We start from the raw sequence: 25,080 nt of genomic DNA, 5'->3' as shown, positions 1-25,080 counted from the left end.
TTGACTGTAATTATCTTCCCTCTCAGCCTTTGTTTTGGTATGCTAAATAAACMTCTCTCTGCTATTCTCATTTTTAAAGTAAGGTCTCTATTCTGCCTGTCATACTAACAGCACTCCTTTGCACCTGCTGCAGCTTGAATTAATTCTTCCTGAGCATAGGCTGACCAGTACTTTATCCAGACCTCAGATAAGATTTTTCTAAAATGTTCTGTATTGCTATTAATACAGTACCCCATCTACTGTATCTAAAAATGATAAACCGGGTCATCTGTTTCTGGCAGTTGAGATGGCAAGAGAGAAGGTGATGACTGAACAAAAACTTCTAATATCAAATAGAGGGAATTCCATAGGATGACTCTTATTTCTGGACTACTTCTGGGTACATCAACCCCTCTCGTGCCATGGTAGAAAGAGCCTTTGAGATAAGCAAAGCCTTGGCAGARATAACTTAGCATGGTAACAAAATTTTATCCCTGTCAAAGTTAATATTTGGACAGGATCCCAATGATGTTAAGAAACAAATGAAAGATGTGCATTTAGCTGCAAGGAGCCTAATTCCAYACACGATTAAGTAAAAAACAATGTGAAGAGCTGGGGCCAAGAAAGAATGGACAATATGAAGCAGAGGATTATTTAGTTATATTATGAACATCTTGCATATATCTTCCTCATACTGGCATTTACAAGCTGTCTTTTTCTTTTCCATTATTGTATATTCTATTGCCTCYAAAACTTTCTCTATGGTACAAATATGGAGGGTGTCAGTTTTGCAGCAAAATAAAAAGCCTTGCTTGGCCAGAAATGCCACACAATTTTATAGATGACTTCTGTGCTTCTGCAAATGGAAAAGGTGACATTTCTAATGCTCCATCTTAGTTTATGCTTTAGAGCAAACTTCCTAAAACATATTCCAGTTTGGTCTATACAAGTAACTCTGGGGAAAACTGGTATCATTTGTGCCCACAGAGCTGCAGGATGGATTTGGACACCCTGAAATATGAGGTTTACATATATTATGTTAGTATGAAAGAGGAGTGTTTTTTCCCCAGAGTGGGATTCTGTTAGGTTGAATGAAAGAAGAATTGTTTTAAGTATGCTAATCTGATTCATATACTAGTATGCTCATCTTTTTTTATGASAGCTAGTTTGTGACACAAAAAATAAATAGCATGGCGAGACTGCTACTAATAATACTGTCCCCTTTAAAAACTGCTAAGGTTATCCATGGCAATATCTAAAGTATTATCTGCTGAGCAATACACGTGAATCAAAGAAACATATTATACTCTCAGTAAAAAAGACATTTCTCCCCATAAAATTGCCTTTTGATAGAGCCAGTTGGAAACCATCCAGCTAAACAGATTTGGTTTGCAAAATATTTTGTGAAAACACCACTATTTCAGCAAACTTCCTGTGACCTCCCAGTGGCTCTGGCATGCAAGCTTGCTGGGCCCATGGCTTCGGGGCGACTTCACCTCTCTTTTTTTTTTCCTGGCCTCCTCCTTGCCTTATCCTCATCCAGGCAAGGGCCCTGGGGAGGGAGGAGAAAGYGGAGGGACAACCTGGTGGCTGCAGGTGCTGAAAGAGGGGTGAGAGGAAGGTGAGGAAGACTCCCTGCTCCTAGCACCCCCGCTGGCTGCCAGCCCTCGTTCTGCACCTTGGCCGCTCAACCTCGCGAGCCGGGTGCCTTGGGGGCACCCTGTCCAAAGGGATCTTCCCTGGCTGCCARTAAAGCACAGGCGAGCCAGCTCCTGGTGTGGAGCTCCTGGTGTGGAAATTGTATTCCCGGGCTCGGGAGCCCTGCTGCCCAYCGGTGTGCTCCTGCCACTAGCTTGGCAAGGCAGGGGGAAGGTCAGGATAACACCAACAGGAGCCACGCCAGCTCCAGCAGCGCTCGCCGGACGCGTCGGCGAGCGTATTTGGGGGCTGGAAAGGTTGGGTGGTTAATCTAGAGGCAACACGACGGCGTGCCACGAAAGCGCCACGTACTCCCCGCAAGCACACGGAGCTGAAGAAAACGTACGCCAAGAGAAAGGGAAGGAGACGAAGGCTCCTCCGATGAGAGCACGGAAACGGAGGCACCGTGCGGGTTACGGGATGGAAAGAGCCGGTGTTCTCCTCCTGCGAGCCCGTGGCTCTCCTTTGGCAGGAAGTTCTGCAGATGTCAATTAAGRCTCTCCAAAGTGCCCCAAAACTGCATCGCCCGGCCACAAACCACCGAGGYTGAATCGCAGCTGTGCTTAAGCCCCGCGCTGCACTGCCAGGTTGTTTTGAAACGCTGCCCTACAAATGCTTCCAACTCTATTAGCCTACGGCCTATTAAGACAATTTAAAAGTGGAAATATTAAAATTTGGGGTAGGATACAGTTGTAGCAAGAACAAAGCCATTTTAATTCCCTGTGCTTAAACACCGCCCTTGACTCCACTACTGTGTTTCACCGGTTCATGGGAACCCAGATAAACTTGGGCTGTTTTCGGTGGAACAAGATTGTGATAGCAAAGACCTTGAAATGTCTCTTAAACAAAGCGCATTGCACCTGGAAGAAGACAAAAGGCTGGCTTGTAACAAAATAATCTCTCAGTCTTTATATTTCTTACTAATTCAAAGAGCTGATCTTTACATGATCTCTGTTATTTTGCTATAGCTGCTAATTTTGCTGCTTTGGTTAAAGATCTGTCAGCAATTTTATTACAGACCCTTGTTTCCAGGGATTTTAGACTTGGTCATAAAAACGTGGCCCTGGCTGAAACTTAACATATAAGGTTACCAAAAAAAAAAAAAAAAAAAAAAGTGAGTGAGCACACTGAAGATATTTTTAAGGCTGTAAAATTGTAAGCAGAACCAGAAGCATGTAGCTTAAAGGGATTATAATGACTATTTGTTTTCCCTACACAGGACAAATAGCTTTATTTTGTTTTTCTAATCTCTGAGTAATTAATAAATCATCAATTGGAAACATTATTTTGGTTAATCTGAAGAAAAGAATGAAGTTATTTAACTTTATGCATTTTTTTGATGATATYCCTATCCCTACCAATTAGAAATTATTTATGCTATTTACTAACTGCAGTACTGCCTCCCCAGCAATACCTTCTTGGACTGATTATTTCTGCATTTAAAATACTCCTATTTGCCCTGAAAAAAAACTGTATTAGAAGGAAACCATATAAATGTACATTTGTAAAACTCCTGAATCATGGAACTACCTACACTGGTTAACACTGACCATTCTAAAGTCACAAATTATGTATTTATTTTCTAGTTGAGACCGATATTAGAAGAAACTCAACCATAATATATAGATACATATGTTTATATTTTACATATAYAAATATAAATGCTCACCAAAGGTCCTACCTAAACTTTCATAAATAACAGTCCAAAGCACAGCGCTATTTTCTTCTCCTCTCTGTACAAAGACAGGGGTGAGTTAAGGTTGAAGTGTTAGCTGGGTTTCGAACTTTAGCTGAATTTCCTTGCTCTTGTAAGGGTAGGTCAAATCCTTTGACATTATATGCTTGGTACTTGCACAAAGTAATCTTTCAGCTTCAAACATGTGTGAGATGGTAGAAGCTTTTTCTCCCCTTCTGTTCCCCTTTTGTCTGTGAATTGGTTATAGTTAGATCTTTTAAATGAACAGGTGTACTTTATCCCTCCTTGTGATATGAAAGAAGCATAAAACTCGATTATAGCAATTTATGGTCTCTTAACTTGCTTGGACTTGTATCCATGACACAAGCAGCTTTATGTTCATATTCAAGACCTGGTAAAATAGGAAGTTAAAATTAACYTCAATCCTTTTATAGATTAAAACCTCAACAAATAAACAGTGGTTTAGTGGCATGGCAACCTGCCCCTTTAAATTCAAGAACTAGTCTGAGATGTCTATTTTGAGTTAGTTTTGTTTTTTTAAAAAAGGATAATTAGACTTGGACGAATAGAGGAGTAGCCTGTGATTCATACCGGTGTGAGTTAAAGCAAAGTTTAATGCTGGTGTTTAGAAGCTAGCAACGTATGGGTTTTTTAAGTCTTCTGTCTATATAAAAAGCACCCTATGCTCTCTTCAGGGACAGCGATTTAATAAAAGAAGCGTTTCAGCATGCAGGTGTGTACACATCAGTACAGCAATACTACAGAACATGTCAGAAGCATTTCATTTTGGAGGCCTGCATTCTGAAAAGTAATGATATTTATATAAGTAAAAACAAAAAAGAAAATATCCTGACTCCCTAGAAATCACACAGGAGATCAGTCCCCAAACCCTGAAGAGAAGGTTATGGCACCAGTCGTAGCCATTTTATCATGCTGTGACAGCATGACTCTAAGAAGATGTGCCCTGTAAATTAAAAGACAACTGTAGCAGAAAAAAACCTAGATGAGGGAGACTTCAGTTTTAAACTTATTTCACTGATAGTGACTGCAAGCCTCAACAAGTTGCTCAGTCTGTTTGTTATTGGGCTAATGTGTGAATTTCAGAGGCAGAGGAAARGGGGAACTCGAAGAAAGCCGTCTGACAGTTTAAAAAGAGAGCATCAAGGAGAAAACATTAGCAGTTCAATTGCTATCATTTTCTGAGCTTCATTCTCAGGTGAAATGCATTAAAATCCTGTTGGTAAAATGCAAAGCAGAGCAACGTACTGAATATATTTCTGGAGAGAGCAGCTGAATCTCTAGCTGAGTGCGAAAGGCCTGTCGCTATGAAGTTGTACAACTGGAGAACTTGAAAACAGAGCAAGGAAAGAGGGACACTCGACGTTAAACCTGATACTCCGCTAAGCATATAGTGTTCCAAAGAAGCTRAAGAATGCAAGTCTGCGACTAACACCTCCACCCACGTCGCTGCTGAGTAGCCATAATAATACATGCATTTTCTTTTATAGGAACAGATCTGTGCACAGGAGAAATCCCACTTGGTTTACTCTACAAATCAGCAAACTAAGTGAGGTGACTGTCAAGGGCTGTAGGAGATGTAGAATGAGATCCTTTGCCTGAGCTCACTGGCCCTGTTCCAGGAAGAAAAGGACCTGTGTGGTCCTTCCACCTTTCTGGCCTGTCTCTTTTTGCAGTGTCATTTAGGTCAACATGTTGAATTATTTCCCATGCTTTTCAAAAATTGCTTGGTTTCATTAACATCATCTGAGCCTGAGCCCTGGAGGAAATCAGACTCACAAGTTACTGTTTTGCAGGTTTTCATTTAAACAAAACCCATCAGATAACCACTGGCAATAGAAATATGTTCAAACCAGCCCATCCATCTTTAGCTCTTAGCTCTAAGCGGCCACTTTCAGTGGGTAAGACTCTTTGAAATGTTTTCTTTGCTATTGCCTTCCTTTGAAAAATTAAAACAGTATTTCATTCTCATCTAAGCACACAATTAATTGATGAATATCCATCAGGAAATATTCCTATACACATAAAAAGATTCTGGAATATGGTATCCTTGCACAAAAATGAAGACTTGAAGCATTACAGTTTTGACATATTTGAGGTTAACACCGCGAACTGTACTGACAATGCAAAGATGAGAAATGGCATATCTCTTAAAAGCTGTTAGCTTTATAAAAATGCAAGTATCTCCTACGAAGCCTCTCCTTTCACTCCTCCCACCTCCCCAGATAGTACAAGGGAAGCAAAGAAAACCTGCTTGTGTGACTTTCCCACACTCATCTTCCTACGCTGCCATAATTATGGTTACTTTTGCAAACTGTAAAGGCCAACATTGACACTCTACTTGGCCAGCTTTGCCTGCCGTGCTTAGCTGCTGCCCTGACTTCCACGCATCCCGGGGCTGTCGCAAGAGCCTAGGAGAAGCGGGAGGTGAGGGGGCGAGCGCTACAGAGACACCAAGCTCTGCAGACCGCATGGGCAATGCTGGGCGAGCGGAGGGGAGATGTTCAGGTACTTACCCTGAATCTGACTCTGAGGCTGAGGGTTAAAAGCAGTGGTGTGGTTCAAGGAAGCTCGTGGGTTAGGTGTGGGGGCTGGGTGATGTGGGCTGACCCTCATGGCTGTACGACGCAACTGCTCCAGTTCACTCAGGCGCTCTGAAAAGGACAAGCTCCCGGGCTTTGTCTGCTCATCTATTTTCTGACGATGTCCTATTGTGGGAGGGGGGGGAAAAAGACGAGAAAATCTCACTGACATATGAAGTTGGTTGACTACTTTTTTTTACCCCTGATCCACTGGCAAGGTACCTAACCAGCTAGTGGATGTCTTAAATTAAACAGAAGTGATCGCTCTATAAGATACAAACAGGTCATGCATTGTAACCATATCACAGGGGAGTCCACCTTCTACAGGACATGGCCTGCTCTAGAAAAACAGATCCACTGAATATTGCAGTGCTTCCTTATACATCATACTGGGTGAAGAAATACTTTTTAAAAAGAGGGAATGTCTGGCCAGATGGATGAAAGATGAAAACTTTTCAGCAGGCCCTGTGCTACACCTGCACTGGAAAAACTCATCAAAAATTCAATCCCAGATTGTGATAACGTGTTGTAACTAGGAAAGTACTACAATGCTATAAAATAACATACCTAAACAAGTTAAATTTTTTGATCCTTCAGCAATGACTTTACAGACAGAAGTCGGAGAAAAACAYCAGAAACTGGTAGAATTACAACAGTGGGAAAATGAAGTCTCCTTTAGTGGCATTTGGAGTTACCAAAAAAATGAGGTCCCATCATACACCCTACAGTAGGAGAACAAACGCTGATCTTGCAGTATGGGCCAGTGCAGTTATCTTAGCCACTGCCATGTGGGAGTTAGTCTGACACTCCCTGAGGGCAGCCCTCGGAGCATGGTTCCTCTTGAAGCTCTGGTGCTATGGCCTCACRGAGTGTCAAGGGATGGACAAGGCTCTAGAAAGGCACGGACCCAGCCCAGCACCTCCAGAGCATGTCCAGATTCGGGGACTGGCAGAACCATCTCTCATTACAGGTAGGACAGTTTTCAAGATAAGCCCTAACTAACAGCAATGAGCAGTGTGCAAGGGATACGGCAACGAACTTCTGACTATTGCCTGTGCTCTGGGATCCTTTCTGAGTATCCCTGTCATAAATGTCATGCTGCTCAGAAACCACAAAGACTGCATACACAACATACAGGAAGGATGTCTCATCTACTCTCCATCTTGCTCTCCAGTAGGCACCATGAAAGTACAAATTTTAAATCCTCTCTTTCTGCCTCTACTAATACTTCTTAAAAGTTAACCTATTGTCACCACTTTGCAAAGCACTTTTGCATCCTGTAGTTTCCAGTCTCATGARATACCCTTCACCACCAGCTTATCTTATCCTGGAAGTCTGCTGACACCATGTTTTAGGGTCAAAATGGAAACTTCCCTAGCAGACCGTGAAATGTTTGGAATGGGATGTTTCAGCCTGGTTCCCAACAAGGTGCAATCAAAATTTCCTTTGATACTTTTTTTCCCAAGGGGACTTCTCTCCTGAAAGATCAGTGGAACTGACCCTTCATTCATTGGTTTAAGCTGAAAGACCAAAAGTGGACCACCTCTCGAAAACAAATTATCCTTTAAAGAAGCCCTCTCCAAATGGAGGGCAAGATATTCACTGCAATGAGGCTGTGAGGAAACTCACTGACCCCACTTGTATTTAGTCAATGCACTAGGATCCCTAGCTCCAAAAAGTCATTTTGGTACCTTCCACTTGGGAACTTTCTTGTGGAGCAATGGATGTCATCTTCCCTCTTTTTTTTACCACAAACACAATCTCATTTCTGCACTTTCTATTTGTTCCAAGAAATCAGCTGCCTTGTGAATTTTTGTGGTTTATCCCTTCCCCTTTCTTCTTCTAGGAAGGACAATATTACCCTCAAGTGAATGTATGTCAAACCTCTACCCCAGGTGTCAAACAAGTTGACATCTTTATTTCTACCTATTTCATTGAAGAAGGCAGTGTTATCTGCAGTTTCTGTTCATACCACAGTTTGGTGTCTGTCTGCTCCTAATTTCAATTTACTTGTCACAAACAGTTGCCGTCTGTTGGTTTCTTTGCATTTCCTTCCTCCCCCTGCAGAGGTGGCCATTGCTGTTCCTGTGGTGAGTTCTCTCTGAATTCACAGCTACCGCAGTGGACTGACACAAAATTCACTAAACTAATCCACAAAGACCTATTCCACATATTCCCATAGCATTAAATATATAAACATCTACACACATGCCAATTTTGTATATCAGTGAATAAGCAGCAAATCATCTTGGAAAAGCTCTGCATGTCCCCTACTCTACAGAGCACTCTTTCACACCACCCTAACAGCTTAACCAAAACAGAGAAACATTTTATATACTAAAAGGAAAATGTACATTTAAAAGCAGTTCCCAATAGCTACATTTCTAAAATTAAATTTTATAACTTGTATTATGGTTCCAAATCACAGTGGCTCAGCTTTTCTTCCTGTTGCCAGGCCCTTTGGCACCACTTGAACTGTTTCAGATTCCACACTAYGCTATAAATTATCCCAAGAAGAAAAAAATTAAAATATAAAAAGACATATTATACAGTAGTGGTTTCACCATTAAAGAGACCCATTAGGGCTTCCAAAGAAGGGGAGGGAGACGAAAGATGAAAAAGACTTTTATCTGAAATTCTGGTTAGTCAAGAGGAAATGCTTCATTCGTCAGCAGTGCAAATCTGGATGCTGTTTCAAGCCTTCGACTCATGACGCTGGAGTTGAACACAAACACACAGAGTCACACCAAATGTGTACATATGTAAAATACCTCATGCATTTGAAGTATTTTAAGCTTCGGCAGGCTGAAGTAAAGGGCCTGTGGAGCCAAGGATCCGATCGATCCAAATCCCTACCCCCCTCCGCCCAGTGTAATTTATTCCTAACTTCAAATTCAGTTCGGGCATTTTCTGCTGTTAAGTCAGTGCACCCATGTGAAGTTTGACCTCCTTATACACTACTTTCTCCTCCTACCTGCCAGATGCWGCCCTCCTGGGATCTGGTGTTTCGTCTGCCTGGCATGACACCAAGCAGCCTGGCAGCGCAGTCCCCACATACTYGCAGCCTCTTGCACAGGTAAATAGCTCCTCTGGAGTCAACAGAGCAAGGGTGTATTAAGGCTAGYGAGGCCAGAATTAGCTTTCCTCTGCACCTAGCGCAGGCACTGTACGTACGTCTAGCTGGCACGGTATTGGGCAGGGCAGGCAGACCTGAGCTCACCTTCAGCAAACTCGCTCGTCGGCAGCGAGCAGGGCGAATTAGCCCAGGCCAGCTCCCTCCTCGCTGCTTTAGAGCAGCTCTGCCAGCCGCCACGGCCAGCGCATTCGTGGGGGGATCAGCACACCTGAAAGCCGTGGGACAAGTGAAAATTGCTCCGGTATCAAGGGGAACGTCCGTCCATTGTCACCTCAGATGTAGCTCCAAAGGTTCTTCAAAAGAACTACTTAACCTTTTCTCCCTTGCTGACTACTGCAGGTAGCACGGAACCTGCTTTGCTTGCAGGTCTGCAGTWTAAAAGTGAAGACTGTGTCAGAAAAATGTTACAAATGGTTTTGCCAAGCCACTATAAATGCACAGGCAGAGCTTTGCTAGGGTGACTTGTATTTTCATGTTTATTAGCTTTACTTTGAAGTTACCCTCTAAACACCTTGCTTAAAGAGCAGGCAAGTTATCCTCAATTCACCCCTGAAAGGCACAGGACTATTATTATTCCTATTTTATAGGTGGRAAACTGAATTACAGAAAAATGAGGTGACTTGCCCGTGGTCAGACAGTGAACCTGTGGCAGACGCTTGCCTCCCAGTTTAGCACTATAACCACAAAACCAGGCTTCCCCTTTTTAGAAGACTAGCGTGCTGAATGATGAAAAAGAGCGGCAGGGAGGTGTTTAACAAGCAGTGCCTCCATATGCCGTCGTTCCCTGAAATAAGGAGTAGCACCATGAAACAGCCTTTCACAACACAGAGGCACAAAACCAGTAACAGCAACCACAGGCTCGGAACTCAGGGAGCCAAACCGGAGTTTCTGCTCGCCTTGCGGGCTCACAAGCGTGCTCCTTCCCTCCCAAGAGCTCCCCACGGTTYGGTTTTATCAAATATCGGCTGCAGGTACTAGCAGAGGAAAGGCAAGGATAGTAGGGTTTTCCCCTTGGGTTGCCGGGCTGGACTGTTAATGCAATGTTTGGGATTTTGATAGAATAAATAGGACATCCAGTCTGTTAGGCTAAACCAAGGGGTTTGGGGTCCTTTGGAATTTTTTTTTTCTTACCCTTTTTAAATACTGTGTCAGTGAGGTCAGGCAGATATTTTTACAAAGAATATTAAAGAAAGTGTGTAGAGACAACATTAGCTTTTCTGCTACTTTTACAGCAACASAACATGAAAGCGGTTTCCCTCTTAATGGGAGGGAAATGCAGTTTTATAGACTTCAGGAGACTGCGGAGCATGCAGCTTGGCCTGCGGCCATCCGGTTGGAGCGCGGGATCTGAAAGCGGGATCTGACAGGAACAAAGTGTCTTGGCAGCCCCCATTCCTGTGCACCTCGAGCGTTCATCGTACGTGCGTGCTCCTTCGGTGCTCAGCACCGCTGCTGGCCCCGAGGGACGGCAGCAGTGGCAGCAGTGTGCCCCACGGCCTCGAGGTGCGGGAAAAGAAATGGCTCCAGTTACCTTCCTTTCAGTTTACTTTTTCAAAGCATCCCTAAACTCCTTTCATATTCACATTGACAGGGTCAGGTAAAACAGGAGCTAAGGAAAGGTACAAGGCCATTGGGGTTCTTACTCTGTCTGCTGAAGCTACTGAAATTCCTGTGGATATTCAGTACTGTTTTATAAGTGAGCACTGCTGTAATGGATTAAATTAGTTCTATTTTTTTCTGTTTTAATAGTGTGACAAGATGAGTAAACTCTTCTGTTGCTTGCTCTCAAAATCATTCACTCGGATCTCGTGGAGCCAACGTGTTTGAGGCACTAGCACCCACCAGCAGCTACAGACCTGCGGGTCCCAGTGTCTGACTGGAGATTCACTGGCTCACAGCTGCCGAGCATCCTGGCCGCATTTTTGTGTGTTTAATCTACAAGTTTTCTGCCCCAAAGCAGCAGATTATGCTTGCGTGTGGATAGAGCAAAGAGAGCTTGATGCAGCAGAGCCCYTTTTCCCGGAATGGGGCAGAAAACCTTTCTGTCGCCGTTCAGCCYCCTCTTCCCCGGCACGGTGCCGGGTTAGGGCTCTGCCACCCTCCTCTTCCCAGGCTTGGAATGGAGGTTTTTAACCCAGTGTGCAACCCGGAAGGTGGATTATACACAGGAAAACGCAGTGTCTGTCCAGACTTTGCCAAAGGCTGGASGGACTGATCAGACCTGATGCTTGGGTTCAGTGGAAGCCCGCCACCTTTGAACCTTTTTGGAACCTGATCCAAACACCTCTACATTTCAGGGTTGTTTGTGTTCAGGGCTTTGGTTTGGCTCCAGCTCTAGTTGGGTAGAAAATAAGCCATGTTTCATTGTGTCCAGTTAATAAAGTGGTAACTATTGTTTTATACCACTGAGTTAAAATAAATCCAATTATTTTTGTCTGTAGTGAAGGATGAGAAGAAAATATACTCTTTCACATTCTTCACTGACGTGAACAAACTATCTTTAGTGAAAAAAATCGTACAGTCTTATAAGCAAAAATGAATTATAGTGATTCTATGTTACTGCCAAGATAGGAAATGCAAATGCTTGAAAACCAGCTATCATCTCACTTGTAAAAAGTATTTTTTTAGCTAACAATAGGGATAGCCTATTATACACACAAAACAGTAATATTTTCCTACTTACCAAATGTCTCAGATATAAAATAATAGTATTTTGCACATTCTTTTTCTCTCATTTCCTATCTCCAGAGAAACAGCAACTGGTCTAAGTTTTCTAAGAAGACACTGTTTGCTGTGTTTTAAAATGTGCATCCACAGACCTGATCCTGCAAAGATGTAGGCACATCCTTAGCTTTTTACAGTCAGCACTATCACATGGCAGCCCATAGGGCTCTAGATAATTAAGTCTGACGATAAAAGCAATYTGAACAGTGGTTTCCTCTCTAGCCACCATCCTTTGGTAAAGGCTTTTACCACATTCGGGCATTAGAGCGATTGTTAAAGTACAGCATTGTAGCACACCAACCTCTTCCAGAACATTAAAAATATAATCTAGAAAGATCCTAAAATAGGAACAAGACACACTGCAGGATAGTTTCTTTCTCCTCAGTTAAAAATATTGCTGCAGTGAGGAAGAATAATGGTGATGGTAGTCACGGCTYAACTTAGAGTAGACTCATCAGTAATTATATTTTTTGTTGTTTCTCTTACGCACTGTCCAGCTAAAGCCTTCTTTCCAGACAGCAGGAACATCATGGTAGACAGGATATTATGCTGAATGTTTTAGTGCGGTGTCTGTAATTACCGACAGAATCAGTGTTGGTCATCAGACCCAACTTAACCATAGGCATGAGGTTCTGGGAGACGTGTGAATGAGACTGGCTGTTAAGCACATATGACATCCGCTGGACACAATGAATGATACATAGATTGAAATCCAGATGCCCTTCAAAGTCAGAGTGCCAAACAACGCCACCACGGCGTACTACCGAACGCAGACTGACTGCCACCCGGAAATCTCTCCAGACACACCACTTCTGTCAACTCCCTGGCAAACCTCGCTCCTTCTGTGCCTTTATGGAAAATCTGTTTGTTACTCTGAGTAACTGCAGACATGTTAGATGTTTCAGGTATGATCCTTTGCTGAGCGTTCAATTTTTCCACCAGATAATCCAATTTGGACGTACATTAACCAGGTGTCCAGTGATACAAACAAGGTACACAAAGATGTACAAGGCATGTTCACTGCACTCTTCTCACTCCCCTAGCACTGGCCCTCGCCTGCAGTAAACCCAAGGTAGCCTACTGCCCTGCCATTGCTGGTTCGTTACCCAACATTTACTGCCCAGTAACTGACCAGCTGGTGCATTTTTTCCTATGTTTTTCCGCAGTAGTTAAACACTCTCGGCAATATTTTTTTTATTACAACTTCTTGTTTAAATCAGCAGTATTTAAAAAAACACACAAGCAAACACTGTAAGTAGAGGAAGTCATGAATTTCTGATGAGACAGCGTCCTACACTAGAATAAATTAGAGCATGTGGGAGAGCCAGAATCAAACCCCTGTCTTGCCCGATCTGTCCTAGAAAACAAACTTCCATTTCCTATTTTTCAGATGAGTGTCCTAATTATAGGATGGGAGCCTTTCTCCTCCTCTTTCTATCCATATTTCATTATTCAAATGTAGTGGGAAAGCTTCCCCTGGAAACAGACCCATGTTTTTAAGAATCACGTTTGAAGAACCACATTTTAAGAATGAAGGAGCATGCACTCCCTGATAACAGGAAGAAATTGAGGCTTCGYCTTCCTCCTTCAAGCCATGAACACTAACGGCAAGACTATGGGCTGTTTTGGGTTGGGTCTCTCTTGCTCTCTCTCTGCTTGCTGACGAGCATTTCTCACATTAACCCTAAGGTACACCAGGCAGAAAGAAGCAATCTTGAAAAATTATGTGAGACAGGAAATATGCTTCCTCCTCAGCTCTGTTGGTAAGGCCTGTGCTGTATGAACACATAGCAATGCACAAGTGTATTTCTACTGAAATCTTAACAAAAGAAACCCCAAACAATAATTTTGCTTGCCATCGGTCCAACAAATTTCTAATTTCAATCAAATTTCTAATGAATCTGACATATATGTGCCTTCTCTTTTTGTTACAGAAGTACAATTATTTTGTGGGTTCACCTTTGGAATTAGGTCAGCTCATGAAAGTAAAAGTAAGAGAACTGAGGGTTTGGACTCTTGAAGAAAGTTGTTCATGGAAGTTAAATTGGTCTGCAAAATTATACTCTTCACTTTCTTTTTCTTCCTCCCATCTCAATGTATATACTTTAAAAAAACTGACTTCTTGACAAAGTTTGAATGCCTCCCAACTTAAGCAGCACATTGCCAAAAGCCTCTTTTGTTTCTTTACAGTTTGCATCTTTCCACACGTACAAACTGCCATAAGGATACCCTCCAGACATGGGCTGAGACATAATAGTTGAAGATATGCATGAAAGAGTAGGTGCAGAATGAAACACAACCAGCCAACCGAGCAACCAACCAGAAAAAATACAGACACAAAAAGACACCTCTGTCCAAAGAAAATGCTGCAGAAAACACAAGTTGCAGACTGCAAGGAATGATCCTCCTTCTGAACAGCCCTTTAGAGATGGCCATCTCCACTGAATACAGGAGTTGAGGCTCCTAATTCAGGCACCCTAGTTATACACATAGACTTAGATGGGATAAATCTTGACCCCCTTCCCTCTCTGCCTGAGTTCTGCAAAGTGGGGATGATTGTATTTCCCTACTTTGCAATGCCTTTGAGAGGATAAACAAACGGAAGTGAGTTGCACAAATATCACACTATTGGAGTTTGACAGAAACTCCTTTAATCAGCCCACTAAAATATCCCTAGACAGTAAAAAGTCTCCATAATTCAGTCTAATATAGAGTTCAACAAGGGACCTAGAACTTAAAGGTCAAGTTTTGTGGCTCACTGTTTACATAAACCAGAGGAATTTGGAAACAAAAAAAGTAAATTTACGCCCCACAGATGTTGACCGTTCAGACTTTGACAACTTGTGAAAAATTTTGCTCCGATCCAAAAAAAAAAAAAAAAAAAAAGAGAGAGAGAGAGAAAGAAAGAAAGGATCTAGCCAAGCTGTCCACTTCCCTTGAACTAAAGACCTTTGCTTTTACCAAGCGCAGTGACTGGTATTTCCACACGATAGTTGAAAATGCCTATTTTTCCAAAGAAATGAGTTTGAATATTTTTATCTCTAAGTTACGAAGCAGTCCCTCCTCTGTACTAATGCTCCATTGTGCCTACACAGGACTGCAGTTCACTGAAAGCTCATAAATTTCATGTGGTTCTGCCTAGTCTTTATTTTAGGTTCTTGAACCATTTCTTGCTTTCCTCATTTTCTTTGCAGCTGCAGAGAGATATAGTAAGCTACTGTATAGCATTTTGAAAGCAGGGCCTCTGAGAAGTTTCCAAACTGCATACAAGCAGGTTATTCTTTGGCTTGTTTTCTTTGGCTTGATGTTAGCAGTACAGAATGAGTCAAACAGTATTAACTTTCAAGAGGGAAGTGGTGTGGTCAACCAAAACTGTTTGCGGCTAGATTGCGAAGATAGGTAGAGCAGGTAATGAAGAACAGCCCATAATGCAGGGTGTAGGAAGGAGAGGCAGACAGACTCAGACAAACAGAATCCTTAATTAAATCAGCACTGTCACCTAAATTTTTCTGCAGCTTTATGTGTTAAAGTAGTGACACAGCCTGACTTTTCTTGACTAGTGAGCATTGAGAAGATGGCCTGTTGCATGTTGTACTTAATGGACTCAAACTACAAGACACTGTGCAGAAAGAATGAGGGTTTGGTGCTGTAGAAAAAGACATGTATGGACTTTTTATTTGTGGCTGGTTACATTCTTTTTTCACGTTTCCTCTCATTTTTACAGACTGTTCCTTGTCTGTCCCACACTTAAAGAAGGAAGGAAGGAAGATGTTTCATCCTCTCTTTAGGATATGTTTCAGATATTAAAAAACACACTGTGCTGTAATACAACAGCCAACTTTCTTTCGCTTTGTGCAGACCACTGCAACAGCGATATGCAAGCAGTCTAAGATTTATCATTAACACTATTAGAAAATACATTTATTCATTACAATTCCCAATCGCAACAGATAGGCAAAAAGCAAGGGCACAGGTCAGCTACAGAGCAAAAGCCCTTTTTGCATTCAYTACATGTGTGACAGAGGATAAACCAAAAACCTGTCATGTTTTCATATAGGCCTCCAAGGAGGAAACTGCTGCATGTTCTGATAATCCAGGGCAAACTAAACTATGAGTGAGTGTAGCACAAATGGATTTGCACCCTTTCCAATTACATTCCAAGAAGAAAATAGGGCTATTCACTGAAAATGCTGCATGGATTCATCCAGCCGTTCCCTTAGATGCTTGTTGTTTTGTTAAATCCATAAATAAGGCAACTTCTCAAAAACTCAGGCATCAGAAAAGACACTGTACTATCAAAAGATTGGTGAATGGAAATGTCTGACCACTTCCACACGGGGTGAAAGCTACAGTTCTCAAGGGCATGTCCCTTGTTTCCTCCCTCCCTTCTTCCAGCTCCTTTAGGAGCCTGAAAAAGAGTAAGGCTGGTGTCCCACTGAGCACAGGGTGGGAGAAAGTAGCTTGCTGAGGGTATGTGCAATGGAGTCACGCTGCTCTCCTACCCATGCTTGCGTGAAACTTCCTCTTCTGCCAGTCAACACTGCCATAAGCATTTGGTGGAGAGTCCTGTACGGGACAGTGGCATTGCTAATAGTTGATCAAACAGCACAGTATTTTTTAAATAATCTCCTCATAGGGAGGGTCAGGGTTATGTTATGCTCCCAAAACCACAGTAGGCAGCTGCACTGTGGATCCTAACTCTGAGTCCCTTCTTCCCCACCTCACATGAGGCCCCTGCAGCTGCTTCAAACCTTTCATTTGCTCAGGTTTAGTGACTGGAGTTGAAAAGATTGTCCTTGCTGAAGACAATATGATAAACAAAGGACCAGACTCACAAATCTCAGATTTGGAGTGCCATCAACATGCACCAACTTTACTGGAAAGATAATCAATCTGTGAAAGAACTAGGATCTTCAGTGAAGACCAGCATATGGTCATATCTCAAAAGGTCATTCTAGCTGCCAGGATGCTGCACATGAATGCTTTTCTTTACATATACATGCACAAACACATAAATACAAGTGGTATTTAGTCTTTTTTTTCATCATCTTACAGAAAATCTCCTCCCTGCCCCTGCTCATCCTCCCTCCCCCAAAAAAACAGACTTACACATCAATCTTAATAGCTATAAATTATTTGGAGATAAATGCAGTTGACAGGAAAATGGTAGACCTATGGACTACTTAGGAAGGATTTAAGTAACATAAATTCACTTAATTCTGCCCTTGTCATATGTACAGAATACTTTCCCACTGACTTCAGCAGAGCTAGACCAAAGTTGAGTGCATTTGAAAAACCCATCATATAAACACAGGTTAGCACTTAAAAATATTGACCACAGTCTTTGTAGCTGTTCAACCACTGGGCAATGAAGCAATGAATATTCAGTGCAATAATAAGGTTGATAAAGATGAAAAATGTGAAAGAAACGAAAAAAATCTACCTATCTGTTCTCAATTTAAAGTCACTCTAATTCAAGGGAAAAAAAGAGCTGTGTAGGATAAAGTGACCCCAAAATGGGTTGAAATAATTGCTGCAGGACTAGGATAATCTTTCTTGAGTTCATAACCTACACTGCAACAACTCTGATTTCCTCTGTTTACATGCTTTATTTGGGGAAGGAGCTTGGACTGTAATCAGTTTTGTTTATCTTTAAAAAACCCAACCTAATAACTAGGCAAGCAAATATATGAGCCACCACACTCCCAGAAAAGCAGTCTGTATAGTGATGCTTGGCATGAGTTTTTGTATGCTGTTATTCAACAATTTCATTAAACTGAAATGATGAATTCTCTGCCTCATGTCACCCAACATCAACTCTCCTAATTGATTCAGCAGTAAGACTGATAAATGCTAGGGAATATAATCCCATTCCATCTTTTCCAGATGGAAAGGAAGTGTCTGCACTATGAAACCTCAAGGATGCTGGTATTAAAAACAGAAGGGAAGTACTGAGGAGGACAAAAGGATCTCCCCATCATTGCCACATCAGGGAATACAGAGCAGTCATCTAGGTTTCTTAATCCTTTGCACATCTTTTAGAAAATAACCAGTACTGTTTTTAGCAGCTATGGGTAGCAGTTACCGAGTTAAGGTCCGTATAAGGTGGGTCTTGTTTGGACCTTGTCTATCCTGAGGGATCTTTGCACCAGCATAGTTACAGTGATCACATATTGTTTCTACTGGTCTTTTTAGCTTGGGCAGCGTGCCCACAGATTTTCTCTGATTTCTAGTCTGAAACTGATTGCTTGTGAACATAGGAGCTCTGTCTCCATCTGCATATATAGGCTTTGTACCAGGTTCCTTCCTCCAGGGAAAAAAAATCCCAGGAGGACCACGGTGTCAGGAATTCCTCTCCACTGCTGAGACCTCAAACAAAAGACAACTGTTGTGCCAGACCTGAAAGTCAATAGGCTGAGCCCTACCAAGCTCTGTGACAGAAACGAACCCCAGGTCCAGGACTGTCCTTGCCCCAGGCTGTGTCAGCGCTATGGACAGCCATGAAGAAGTGCTATCAAGCACAGCTGTGCTATTGCTTTGGAGAAGGAGAAAAGGTCTGTTGAGGAGCCAGGGTCCAGGACACAGAGGGGTCTTTCTGGGGCATCCGGAACCTGAAAGCCATTGAGGAGCCCATGTAGGCTCTGAAAAGCAAATTGCAATGTGATGTAGTAACTACTGCTACAGAGGTACCCACCGTCATTCTGCACTAGCTCTAGTCCTGTTCTCTACTAACCAGACTTTCAGCATCCAGTGTTAAATGGTCCTGAATGGTTAACTGATACACAGCCACACTGGCTGTGTATTCAGTATGATCTTCTAAAAATATGTGCATAATGGAAAAAGAAAAATTTTACCATCACTCTTAACTTTTCTCCAGAATATACAAGTCAGAAAGTGACAAACTACTTTCTGCCCTTTAATTCTTTGTGTACTTATTGTGAACTTTCATTATGAAAAGGTGGCTGCTGGAATGCATGACCATTGTCTCCTTCATAACTGGGGAAACATACTCCAGTTGCAAGATGTGCATTTTATGGTTATGCTATTGTTCTCTTGCTGCTCTGGGAGATGCAACGCTGGCCTGGCTACTGATAAATGGTTAGGACTATTTGCCTATTAAGAAATAGCTTCTTCAGTCTAAAAGCACATCTTTGCAATAGTATACTGGTTTATTTTGCTAAAATGGACTCATTGCTCTTCCTCGTCCATTCTTCAATAAGACATACACATACACACACAAAGGAAACCCATAGCAATACCCTACCTACACGTATCTATTTAGAGACAGCAATGTATTATTAAGTCATATTGTTTGAATTTGAGCTAGATTGTTTTGTAACTTCACACAGCTGCTGTATACTTGTATATTACCATTGCATAAGCTGCATACAAATGTCTCCAGAGTGTACTCATAATTTAAACACTAGTCCACCCACTCGCCAGTCAGTGTCAATAAGACAATAGACCGCATGAATACAAATACACACACAGAAACATCAGTGCTCAACCATTTGCTTTTCTTGCAGCCCATCCCTTTCTTTTGTCTATACAAGATTTATTTGGATTGGAACCTCTTGGGGGCAAGTACCTTGGCCAAGATTTTTAAAAAGTGATTAGCAAACTTGGATTCTGATTCTCAGAGGGCAGCAATCTATAGAGTGTGTAGCACACAACTAGTATTATCAAAGTAAAAAGGAGTCCCAACTGTGCTTTTATTTCAATAAAAGGATTACGTTACCTAAACAGGGCACTTGAAAATCCCACATTTTCCCCWATACATTTTCTGCTAAGTAACTTTTGAGCACTGTAAATCTACAGGTGAATGGAAGGATCTGATGAGTAAGCACTCAAACTTGGCASGTACATATGAATGACATGGTAGTTAATTTTTTCAGAGTTTCTGAACTGTTCTTTAGAGTGTTAGTTTCCAAAAAACGGAGTTACTTGCAGCAGTAAGCAAGCAAGGAAGCAAGGAAGGCATTTAATATTAATACAACTCACTGAGATGAAAAGAGTTTTGGAAACTGTTGAGCTTTTTCTTGCATGAAAGGCTGAAGGTGGGGTAGAAAAAGTGATGTGAAAACCTCAGTGGAATTATACATCCCCAGCCTGAAAAATGCACAGGTTTCCTTGTTTCTGCAATGAGAACGGTGATGTCAACCACTTGTGGGCTTTGCCTGCTCTCCTCCTACAAGTTGCTCTGYGAAGCTAATATCTGCGAGGAAGATTGGACAGGGCAGGGGAAAGAATAAGCTGTTCAGATGCATTTATCACTRTCAGCCCTTGGGGAGTCCCTAAAAAAGATCTCAGGTGAGGCAAAGAGTCTCTGCAAAGGGATATCTGAAGATTTCCTTCAGATCGTCTGTGAGCTATGGGCTTTTCCTTTCATTTTACAAGTAAGATGTGATCACTTCAGATCAAGGTCTTACAGTGCTTAAAAATTGTGATTGCTCAAAGGTGCACTCCATACACAGCTAGCTTTGCTAGGAGACAAAAAGAATCATCTGTCCCTAAAAAGAGTGCTTGTCGGGCCAGCAGCTTTTTAAGCTCCTTCTCAAATTTTGCTCAGAAATTTAATTCCCTTTCCCCTTGCTCTTCATTCTTCTCAGCACCTGGYTCTTTGCTCTAAGGATGCCAAAAAATATTTGGGAAAATTACATATCCACGTATAGCGTAATCACCTTTAACAAACAGCTTAACTCTGGACAGCTCAGGTACATTGAGTTTAAACCCATGTGGTCTCTTGAACTGCGCTCTCTTTTCAATCACCAGGTCTATTACTGTATTATTCAGAGCTATGTAGGTTAAAACAATTAAATGAGAAATAATAGAAAGAAGTAGTCAAAAGAAAAAGAAAACTAATTTTAGGCAGACATACACAGTAGGTCAAATGGCCTAAGGGAAATATTTAATTTAAGAGTCATGCTATTTCCATCAAGTTTCCTAACCAAAAGTATTTTCATCAGGAGCACTACTCTTGATCTGGTTACTGCTAATGATTTTCCCCATGGACTTAGCTCATAAAAACATAAATTGCCTTATGAATCATAGAATCATAGAAGTTGGAGAASAAAATGATGGCTTAGGTCATTTTGCCCTTCTCCCTGCCAGTGTAGTATTATTTCTTCTTAAAAAAATTGAAAATAAGCATGTATTTTAAGCTGGAAAATGAAAATACCAAGTTCAAAAGAGATTTTAAAAATCAGCCAGATTCCTAACTACCTCAGCTCTCTCCTCAAACCATAACAATTTGATGAGAAGTATTGGCTGGATAGGCACAGTGAGAAATTCAATGGCAAAAAAAGACAATAGTGTAACTAATGCACACAAGTAATTATCACAATTGTAAATGCAAATCTGCTAGTTACATGTGTAAATATGTTGTTAGACAAGTAACTGGCCATTACAATAATTGCGATCAAATGTACAACACAACATGGAAGAATCTGAAGTTGGAAAAGCTAGATAATCAGGCTTCTGTGCAGAAAGCAAAGATGCACGCATGTGATAATATACACCATGTTATCTTCACACATCGTGACATCTCTATACATCACAGTGAGCCAAAAAGTCTGTGCTTTGGCTTTTGGAGGCTTTGGCTAAGGTATTTTTCTATTCTCCAAACGTGACTTCAAATCTGGCTTTGTGTATTTATTTCTAGTTTCTTCATCAAGCATACACAGTTAAAGAACCTGTCCTTTTTCTCTAAAAAACTTGATTTTTGAATTCTTGTTACTCTGACTCAGAAATTGCACTTGGTCTGATATTCTCTGATGACAAAAGAGGATGTTTCATTTATTTCTAAAGATGCCTCAAAAATGGCATCTTATCTTCCAGCATCTTTCACAGAGAATGTAGGAACTGTCTAGAATTCAGACAGAGAACTGTTAAAAAATATAAAGTAAATGAATCAAAATTTGCTGTTGGAGTTGCTTTTGTACTTAACCACGGTTTTCTAGATTTCTGTAAGAGACTAGTATCCAATTTTGTTCTCATTACTGCATTTTACAGATTCTTTAAAATACATCTCAGTATTTCTGTAATTCTTTTAGCTCAGGCGAGGGAGGCTCATGGACCTCTAAACATGAAAGGTCCCAGATATTGATTACTGAAACTAGAAACACTCCTTTAATCTAGCAGTTTTCATTTTGATTCTAATCTGAATACAAGCAGACTGGGATCATTTTAAATCCCTTAAGTATAGAGCGTGCATGTACTGATACATCTAACCACAAATCCTGTATGTGAGTCTGTGCAGGTAACATGCGTGCAGTCTATTCTTGTACAGGCTACAAATGTAACTGATCTAATTGGACCAATGCAAAATAGGATACCCACCAAGCAAGAGTATAGAAAAACAAACAAAAAAAAGGCCCCAAATGAGCCAGAACTGTCTCAGTACCATGCAAGTTATTCAGAGAGAATTCTCAGTCTAATTATTAGAAATTGGAGACATGACGTTGGTTAGGAAAACTGAGTTGTGATCAGGACTGTACTGAACAAATGAGTAACAAAGAATGGAGAATGCACTGGGTACTACTTCTCTTTCCCTTCACAGCCTGTCTTGAAGCCAATTCGTATTTCAGTCAAATGTACAAAGTGGGCTGCAGATACCAAGCTAATGTAACAGTTGCTGCAGTTCAGAAACCCTTGGTGAGAAACCAAAGTAAAGGACTCTGCAGCCAGCTTACAACTGAAGGCAGCATAATCCATTCTACGTTACGTCGCGGGTGACTTAGCAATAAAAGGAGCTGTGCATTCCTGCCGAGAGGGAAATCTGCCCTCTTCTCATGACATGCATAAAATTTCCTTGTGCGTGTTGCTTCTTTTGTATGTCTGATTTGCCTACGACAAAGTGAAACTTTATACAAGGAAGCTTTTACRTGCATTTGAGTCGGGAAGATACATACGTTGCTTCGGTATGTCTCTACTTCCTTTTTAAAAAGTAGAATCTTATTAAATATTAACTATTATACCAACTGAAGAATTGATCTAAAACAGCAGGCACGCCTGCAGGGTGATTCTGTTTCTTACAATTCTAGCAGACTCATATTCAAAAAACTAAAGCATATTTGTTGTCTGCAAACCATGAACATGCCCAGGTAATTGCACACATGAATCTGGAACTTGCACATACAAATATCTGTTTTATGAGAGCAGCTGCTTGGTTTGCTAGGGATATTTTTCAAGGACAATTTAACCATAGTGTTCAAAAAAATAAATAAAAACTAAATAAGAAGCCTTACTCTGACAGTGGTATTTGTTTAAAAGTCTGGCCTCAAATCCAAAAACTGTAGGGCAAATTTTTCCATTAAATGCACATAGCATTATAGCACAACTCAGACAGATGAAGTCTTAAGAATAAAAATGCATGTGAAAGATCTGAGTTTTCTAAGCTATTTTAGCTACAGTTTCAAACTTTTCTGTTCTTCCATTACTCAGTTAAGTAACCCTGAGATGCAAGTCTCATCCTCTAGTGGGTGTTTGAATCTTACTGTTCTCTTCTCCCAGGATGATACCACTTAAGCAATAGCTAGAACTTCTGCCAAGTGTGCAGGAGGAGTGAAAGAAACTAACCACAAACCTCAATTTACATCAGGGCATTTTGATAAAAATATGAAAGTCCTACATTCAGACTAGTGACTGAGGTTAATTATTGCCCCTGGTAATAGGCAGAACACGTGTTGCAGAAGCACCTATGACTTCATATCAGTCCCAGCCTCACTTCACTTTCCCTCCCCCAAACAAAACAGCCTTTCCACTTGAATCCAGCAAAACAATTGCATGTGAGGAACCTGTGGATGTCCCCCTGGAGATATCAAATTGTTCATATTCTTCTTATACCTAATTCTTAGGAAAAAAAAAAAAAAAAAAAAAAAGGAAAGATTGCCCATCCACGAAAATGGGTGTTCCAGTGGAGTAAAAGAGTAAAATACATCTGCTTGTTCAAAGCATTATTCTCAACACTTACTGGTTTCTTAAGTTATGCCATAGAATGAGGAACAGTGAACTCTACAAGGCAGCAGCCACTATCCTCTTTCATTTATTTATTTATTTTTGCAGGGTGGCTGAGCTTGAAAAGTTAGATCAATGACATATTGGTTTCCAATGCTTTAAAACCCTCTTAACATCTGAAAGGCAAGACTAGCAAGAAATGATGCATAAGGTATATGCTGCCCACCTTTTATCAGCATCCCTTCTGTCAGCTTTTGGGTATGATCCAAATTATCCCTGGGTAGATACTTTATAAATGCAATGCACTGCAAATTCTGTATCAGCTGGACACCCATGTAAAATAAGGCTTCAGGAAGGCATATTTAAAACCATTAATAGCACTGCCTGGGCTTAAGACAAAACCACTGCTCCACATGCACTAGTTATTGTTGCATTTCACGTGGCAAGGGATGAGTACTAAACCACAAATGTGGCCTTTTACAAATGCTGCCGTTAGCTCACTTACTTCTGGGTTCACGAGGTCCATCCACTGTTATCTTGATGGCTCTGTGGTAGGTGGCTACTTGGGGTGGATTTGTGAAGACTGTGATAGTCAGCGTGAAGCTTTTCCCTGCAACAGGAAAAAAATGTTACTGAACATGTGCATTGAGAAAAGGTATACTTGTCATTTCAAATAGCACCAGAATAGTGCCACATCAGGTGGCACTAAAACACGTCAGCTGTCCATATCAAAAGATAGATAGTGTCTGTGCACAGACAGCATGGTGTATAATCTTACAGTTGTCTACTGCTGGATACATTCCTGCTATGGTAACTGCTCCAAGCATTTGAAAAAATTAATTTATATTTAAATGATCTGCACTTTGTTTGTAAAATAAGGAGGTTACCCCAACAGTTACAGTTTATCTGATCTACATGACTACTGGTAYATTATCTGTACTTTCTAAGAGGTGTAAGTTCAGAGAGGCTTGGAAMTTGTGGCTGACTTTCAAAACTGCCACGGGAATCTGATCAACAGTGCTTGTTAAAATTAAAGAGAACTGGGTGCTGAGATCCCTTAGGCAGACTATAAAATCCTACGCTTTGTGGCTGAAGCTGCCATTAGATCAGTTCCATATTACGAACCAGAACCCTTTAAAAATTATCTGCTACTGCAATGCCAAGAAACAAGGGAATGGAAAAAATAAAGAATTCTTACAGCTTGTTTACAGAGAATTAAAACATTTTATGAAGCCATAGCAGAGTATTATGCTTAGTTTCTTTATTATTCAATACTAAACCTGTGAAGGCCT

At 41.2% G+C, this 25,080-nt stretch overlaps 1 protein-coding gene across 2 annotated transcripts in view; it reads right to left on the bottom strand.

Annotated features, from left to right (window-relative positions):
• The window catches only part of RUNX1 (RUNX family transcription factor 1), a 73,505-nt gene that overhangs the window by 26,088 nt on the left and 22,337 nt on the right, over window positions 1-25,080 (bottom strand). The window contains exons 3-4 of one of the 2 annotated variants that reach the window (XM_085297722.1): window positions 24,294-24,398; window positions 5,908-6,099 (exon numbers count right to left, since the gene is read on the bottom strand). In XM_085297722.1, coding sequence (XP_085153848.1) covers window positions 5,908-6,099; window positions 24,294-24,398 — 297 coding nt within the window. The remainder of the gene's footprint in view (window positions 1-5,907; window positions 6,100-24,293; window positions 24,399-25,080) is intronic. The other variant, XM_085297723.1, reaches the window with a different exon arrangement.

Source organism: Rhea americana, unplaced genomic scaffold (genome assembly GCF_003343005.1).
Source record: "Rhea americana isolate MKP2758 unplaced genomic scaffold, rheAme1 scaffold_130, whole genome shotgun sequence".
NCBI lineage: Eukaryota > Metazoa > Chordata > Aves > Rheiformes > Rheidae > Rhea > Rhea americana.
The sequence above is the reverse complement of the archived record's forward strand: the minus strand, read 5'-3'. Positions and strand labels throughout refer to the sequence as shown.